At 35.4% G+C, this 6,736-nt stretch overlaps 1 protein-coding gene across 1 annotated transcript; it reads left to right on the forward strand.

Annotated features, from left to right (window-relative positions):
- The first annotated feature begins 1,165 nt into the window (after positions 1-1,165).
- LOC138042253 (uncharacterized) lies at positions 1,166-5,227 on the forward strand. The gene is made up of 6 exons (XM_068888076.1): positions 1,166-1,294; positions 1,393-1,518; positions 1,795-1,830; positions 4,245-4,299; positions 4,751-4,837; positions 5,126-5,227. Coding segments are annotated over exons 1-6 (315 nt in total). The 5' UTR covers positions 1,166-1,285; the 3' UTR covers positions 5,128-5,227.
- The last annotated feature ends 1,509 nt before the right edge of the window (positions 5,228-6,736 follow it).

Here is a 6,736-nt window from a genome sequence, read left to right on the forward strand (position 1 = left end):
GTAATAGATCAAGGATACTCAGCTATCAGAAGATCCGCATCGGAATGGTTAGTTTTCAACCTGTATCAGAAAGAAGTTCATTAATAAAAATAGTCCAAATTCCATTCTCAATGAAACAAATTAACCCATTGCAAGTAAATAATTCTCACAGCTATCATTTTTTGGATTATACAGGAACTCAACTGATAATTCTTCTTGGGGAGAAGTACCTGAAGGACCATCCAGTGAATCAGGCGATGAAATTGGACCTCATCAAAATGTATGCAGACAGCTACAATTTACTAACACACGATAAAGAATGTCATATAATCTTAACATTGTGTCCTGCAACAAGTAGGAATACATTAACACTGAGATGTACATGTGCATTTTTGTTCTCCAGATAGAGATTGAGGCTGCTCCAAGAACAGCTACTCAAGTTCCGGTTGACTCACAAAATTTGTGTCCTTCTTTGAGCAATGAAATTATGGTAAGTTGCATTATACTGTAGTCTATCAAATATTAAGAAAAATAATGTGTGTGGGGGTAAGCATAGGAGAGGTAGATTGTAATAGGAAATAGGAAATAGCCTGTAGAGTGTAAGATGTTCAAAGAGTGATGTCAACACATTTGACATTTGAATGTACATGCATACCTCATTAAATTATGAATGTACAATTCTTCTTTTGATGAAAACAGTTGTTGCATCATAGTTTCTTTATGCTTCAGTAAGGGGGAAGTTAACTCAAATCTTGACTCTCTCCATTACCATGGACCCAGGTGCTTCTTTAAAACTTAATATTTTCCTGCAGGAACCAAGTGTGCAGCCACTCAAGAAACAAGACGTAGAGGTCAGAGTAAATTCTTCACAATCCAACAACAGGCAGAGCTCCTAGTTAAGGAGACCATACACTTTCCCTTCATCTCTCTGTCTAATGCTACAACTATCCTACATAAATTAATTATACATACAATGTACTTTTGCAATCAAGTTACTTGTCACATTGTTGCTTGCTGTATAAACTTAAGAGAGAGAGTTGTTACAGAAGTAATATGCTACAAATTAATGAAGCCAAGAAGGAACGTGTGTCTACCTTGCAAACAGCCACTGTAACTTTTCAGAATGCCACCATTGACGAGAGTGTTTGATAATTAAACTCAACAGTGTTATATTTGGCAGGTACGAATTAGAGCAGCAAGGGTCAAAAGAGTAACTGATGCACCCCAGAATGGAGGACTGAAGGTTGTTTTACGGATTGGGAATGATCTTCAGAGGGTAATAGGCAGACGATTTAACAAAGGAGCCATGTTTCAGGTAACGCTTTACGTAAATTTTTCTCTGAATAATATTGAGGTATTACAAATTCCAATTTTTATGAAAAATGCTAAACCATATTCTGTAATGCTTTGTAGGAAGTCTATGACTGGGCAGGCTCAAGAGAAGACGTTCCACTCCATTTTACTATCCAGAATGGGGATAAAGTAATAACCCACGACACACCTGTAGTGGATCACTGTTCTCGTTCCCTGATTGAAAGAGTAAGTCTTCAGTGGGATCCAATTTAAGCGCCACACACCACTAGCACCATTTAAATTCATTTTCACAGTCTTCAAAGGTTGGATGAGTGTAACTGTAGTGTGAGAATAAAATTAATATTAATTATTATAAGTAAGGTGCTGCGAAGTAACTGCAAACATACAGCTTTACTTGGTCATTATATACAAGAACAAACATCGATTACCTTAGAGGCAAATGACATGAAATCAACTTAACAAAATTAATCTTAACTTTGCTTTCAATTTGTTCTTCTTCAGAGCGAGAAGGAGGTCCAAGCCTTAATCTCCTCTCAGGTAAGGGAAGTAATTGTCATCAAAATATAGGCCAACATCTATCATTGTACAAATACATAATAGATCATGAGTAGATCACATCTAAGTCGGTGATGTTACAAAGTAATGATAAATGATACGATTTACACTCAGACATGCACTTACAATTTTCAAAGCACGTTCCATTGTAACTTGGCTATTGTAAATCTATTAATTTAAATTATATCAAGTATCATTGCTTTATAGATGCAAGTTTGCTTGAATTTATAATCCAAGCAAATAACAAAGTAGTGCAAAAAACATAAATAAATAACCAACTACTGCATAAATGTAATAAAATGAACAAATAAATATGGACTAAATCTCCCTAGATTGTAATGTAAACTGTCAAATATTGAGCTAAATTTGATGCTAGAGACATGCGAAATGACAAATTATCATCATCATTATTATTATTATTATTATTACTATTATTATTAATATTACTATTATTATTATCATCATCATCATCAGGTTCTTAACATAGCCAGGACCTCTGTAACCAGGCTCTTTGTGAGCCAGGATCTTTGTGACCAGGCTCTTAAGAACATAACCCTAGTTATAATAGTTCTTAATCGAACCAGGACCTCTGTAACCCAGCTCTTCGTGAGCCAGGATCTTTGTGACCAGGTTCTTAAGAACATAACCTTATTGTATGAGTTCTTGATATAGCCAGGACCTCTGTAACCAGGCTCTTCGTGAGCCAGGATCTTTGTGACCAGGCTCTTAAGAACATAACCTTACTTATAAGAGTTCTTAATTGAACCAGGACCTCTGTAACCAAGCTCTTCGTGAGCCAGGATCTTTGTGACCAGGTTCTTAAGAACATAACCTTATTGTATGAGTTCTTAATTGAACCAGGACCTCTGTAACCAAGCTCTTCGTGAGCCAGGATCTTTGTGACCAGGTTCTTAAGAACATAACCTTATTGTATGAGTTCTTAATATAGCCAGGACCTCTGTAACCAGGCTCTTCGTGAGCCAGGATCTTTGTGACCAGGCTGTTAAGAACATAACCCCAGTTGTAAAAGTTCTTAATTGAACCAGGACCTCTGTAACCAGGCTCTCCATGAGCCAGGATCTTTGTGACCAGGTTCTTAAGAACTTGATAACTGTAGTTGTACTACATGTAGTTCTATTTATATCCGGGAGCCCTGTAAGAACATAACCCTGGCTGTACGAGTTCATAATATATCCAGGACCTTTGCAACCAGGCAAGGATCTTTGTGATTATAGGCTCTTAATGGAATTCCAGGAACAACAAAAGAAAGGTATAACTTATGAAAAGACTGTAGAAAAAAAAAACCACTGAAAGGTAACCCCTAGAGGATCTATAGTCAACCTTCTGTAAATATCACCAATGTAGACCTTCTGTGAGTTAAATACCCAGGGCCAAAATCATAAGACTAAACTTGAACGGAAACAAATACATCATTAAAATTTTGAAAATTGAGTAAGGATTATACCAATTATTTTGTGGTAAGGCAGCTAATCTATTTATTTAAGTGATACTGTAACAGTTTCTTTGGTTAAAATGTTAAACATGAAATGAATGAATGTACCTGCATGTAAACAGACATCCAAGAGTGATTCCTAATAAATGGTAAATTTGTGATAATAATGTTAATAAGTATTTATTCCATGACAATGATAATGATGAGGATGATAATAAAATAATAATCAGAATAATAATAACAATAACAACAACAACAACAATAATAATTGTTTATAAAGAGATCACAAGGAACGGGCACCAACAAGAAAGGACAAGACAGAGAGCAATTATACGCAAGGGATGTCAGCTGTACAGGAGCATTTTTTTACAGCCTCGCCTGCCTCAATCTTACTTTACTCAAGACGTTACAACATGATGCAACACAGCACTAGCAAAGACAACAAAACAGTGACTGTGTATACTCTCACAATGTACAAACATGGAACTTCACCATCTGCTACCAAGTCGTGTATGTGATGTAAAAGAAAGTAGAGAGGATAATAACACATCTTCCCTCAGACGCCAAAACTTTGGCATTCTGATGCTTCATTTAAGCCAACACTGCCCAAAAGGAACTCTATATAAGTGTACTGTATGCTTTATAAGTTATTGTAACTTGTGTTCAACTTGTAAATTGTAAGTGATGATGGTTATAACGCTAAACAAAATGTATAACTTCAGGGATGTTATTGGAAGCCAGGACCTTCGTATATTTCAATAAATGCAAAATTTATAGTAATATCTATATTAATGGACAATCTGATTTAAGTCTTTTCTTTAAAACTAACCATTCAGTAACTGCAAAATTAAAGACAAATAGTAAAAATCTTCAAACCCAAACACTGTAGATCAAAGCTTATATTTGGATGCATACTTCCCTCCTTTTTTTTCTTTTAAATCAGGTCTCCTTTAAAGGGAATTTCCAAGTGCCAGAGGACCTTTCAAGTACGCTTGTTGGTAAGTAGAGTAAATTTGGTACATGTACACTACAACAAATAAAAAGGCCTTTGTACTAATGTTTGCGTTAGTGCCTATTTGTATTTTCATTGTTTTAATACATCAGATTTCGGGTGCTTTTTTGCAAATTTGCCAAAATTTTACGTCTCAACAAAGTGCCAAGTATGCAACTGTCATAATATGAATAATAATATTTTCGCCTGTATTTTCATTCACTTGGACCCAATCACCTTATTTGCAATTTGTTGAATACAATATGGAATAGTTCGATCAAGTGGTATTTCATGAGTGCAATTTTGGTGTGATTTGGCAATGCTCACCCAAAAAGCAGTGTAGTTCATTTACATGTACCTGCAGCTTTTTGGTCGTTACAGGTGTATGTTAAATTTCAATGATCTCATAGATAACAGCATCCAGGCCTCAAACATCAACATTCCCATGTTTTGTATAGAATCTTCCCCATCAAATGGTCAACAGCCATTAATCCACTGGGGCAGTGACCTGTCGACGCTTGCACTTCAATCATCTGGACATACATGTAAGTACAACATAGACCTCCTTAAAATAAAGCAGGGAGTGCACAGATAGCATATTTCGTGGAATTTGTGAGAAAGTTGCATGTAACCAACCTTGACCACATTGTTTGAAGGCTGATTGGTGCCTTAGAAGGATTAGTGCAGATTAGGGTTTCCATAATAAAGCCAAGTTTTGCTAAAGGATAGGCACTCTAAACTTATTTTTTAAAGATGTAGGAAACAACATGGGCTATTACATTCTCATACTCTATTAACAAATGCTCACAACATCAACATGTGCTTTTATTAAGAGTGGTGAACACAAAGAGGAGAAGATAACAGAACAAATAAAGAAAGAACAAAAAAGAAAAAAGAACAAGAAACTGTGAATGAATGCCAAATGAAACAAAACTGAATAGTACATGAGTTACATATGTATACATTTCCATAGCTTTTTGGTAATAACTAAACTACATAAATTTAACATACATGAGGCCTAGACTGCAATTGATGCAATCAAATATGACGTCAGAAATCATATACATGTTCAGAGATAAAATTGCAATTGACATGACAAAATTAATCTGTTGTAAAAATGTAACTTCGCTACTGAGCAGTGACTGCACAATGACCTTCCCCAAATCACCTCTAAACCAACCAATGAAAACCTGAGTGTTGGAATGCATTATAGAAGAGATTAGGCCCCACATGGTCATGAATAGGGAGTTTGCCTAGTACTGAGATGACGTTAAATTTGTTACTTTACACGTATGATGACCAACGCATCCCACGTTAGTGAATCCAGGAGTCTTGTTAAAGTGCATCTATGGCAAAATTCGCATGTTTCTACATGTAGTCTGTACAAGAAGAAAAATTTTGTTTACTATTTACAAATCTCTCTTTTAGTTCCAGAGATATTCAAGTTTTCGAAATATGCAAATTAGCCAATTGATGACGTCATAAACTGAACCGAATTATGATAAAGTATAACGTAAAAAGATATCCCAGCCAATTTGTATAAGAAATGCTTTATCCGTCGCAGAAACATTCTAGAGGATGTGATCCACAATATGACCGTGCTAGTTTTATTACTATGGCAACATACTAGGTTCCAGACCTCCTTGATATTAAAGACTTTGTTGGCCACCTTTGGTATTCTATTTTGATATTTGCTGATATAGATCCTGCAAGCATATAAATTTTTATTTGTTGGGTCGAGTTTGTTGCCTTGCTAAATGTTTTCTACCTTCTAATTCCCAAAAATATTGAATCAGGTTGAAGGGGATAAGAAAAAAAGTGAGTTGCCATGGGAACCAATTTCTTTATGGCCAAAGGTGTGTTGTCTGTATGACTATTCGCCTACCAAGTTTCAATGGCCTCTTCTGAAAACTGACGGAGATAGCTCAGTTTATATACTTGATTGTATAATAACCCAAGTTATTCTCGCATTTTGATTGGTTCTTGCCTATGATCTATTAGAGGACAGACGCACAATTGACGCCACCATCAGCTTTTATGCAAATAGCGTTTAATTCTTTATTATATAAAACAAATAGGTTGCATGTTGCCGTGAATCTGTTCAGTAACAGATCACAGATGACGTCAAAATATGATAAGAACATCAGTGACACACCAGTTTTTTGTTCTTGCCACATTTTGACGTCATATCTGATCTATTACTGAAGAGACGCACGGAAACATGGAATCTATTTGTTAATTGTATATTGGGTTGAATGAATGACATCATCAGTAATTTCATTTGCATAATTTACACATTTTTCAAACTTACATATCTCTACAACAAATGCAGATATCTCCAAACGGTAAATGGCATATTTTATCTTTCCTGGAATTCTACAAAATAAACCTATAGATACAAGGGATGAAAATTTGATCATAGAAGCACTTTAAACACATGTTTG

The sequence above is a fragment of the Montipora capricornis genome, chromosome 3 (genome assembly GCF_036669925.1).
Source record: "Montipora capricornis isolate CH-2021 chromosome 3, ASM3666992v2, whole genome shotgun sequence".
In the NCBI taxonomy this organism is placed as follows: Eukaryota; Metazoa; Cnidaria; class Anthozoa; order Scleractinia; family Acroporidae; genus Montipora; species Montipora capricornis.

What these genes read in the sequence shown, in the direction of transcription:
- LOC138042253 (XM_068888076.1), top strand. An exon ending in AAGCCTTAATCTCCTCTCAG is followed by an intron (nt 1,831 to 4,244) that starts GTAAGGGAAGTA and finishes CTTTTAAATCAG; the next exon opens with GTCTCCTTTAAAGGGAATTT. An exon ending in CCTTTCAAGTACGCTTGTTG is followed by an intron (nt 4,300 to 4,750) that starts GTAAGTAGAGTA and finishes TGTTTTGTATAG; the next exon opens with AATCTTCCCCATCAAATGGT.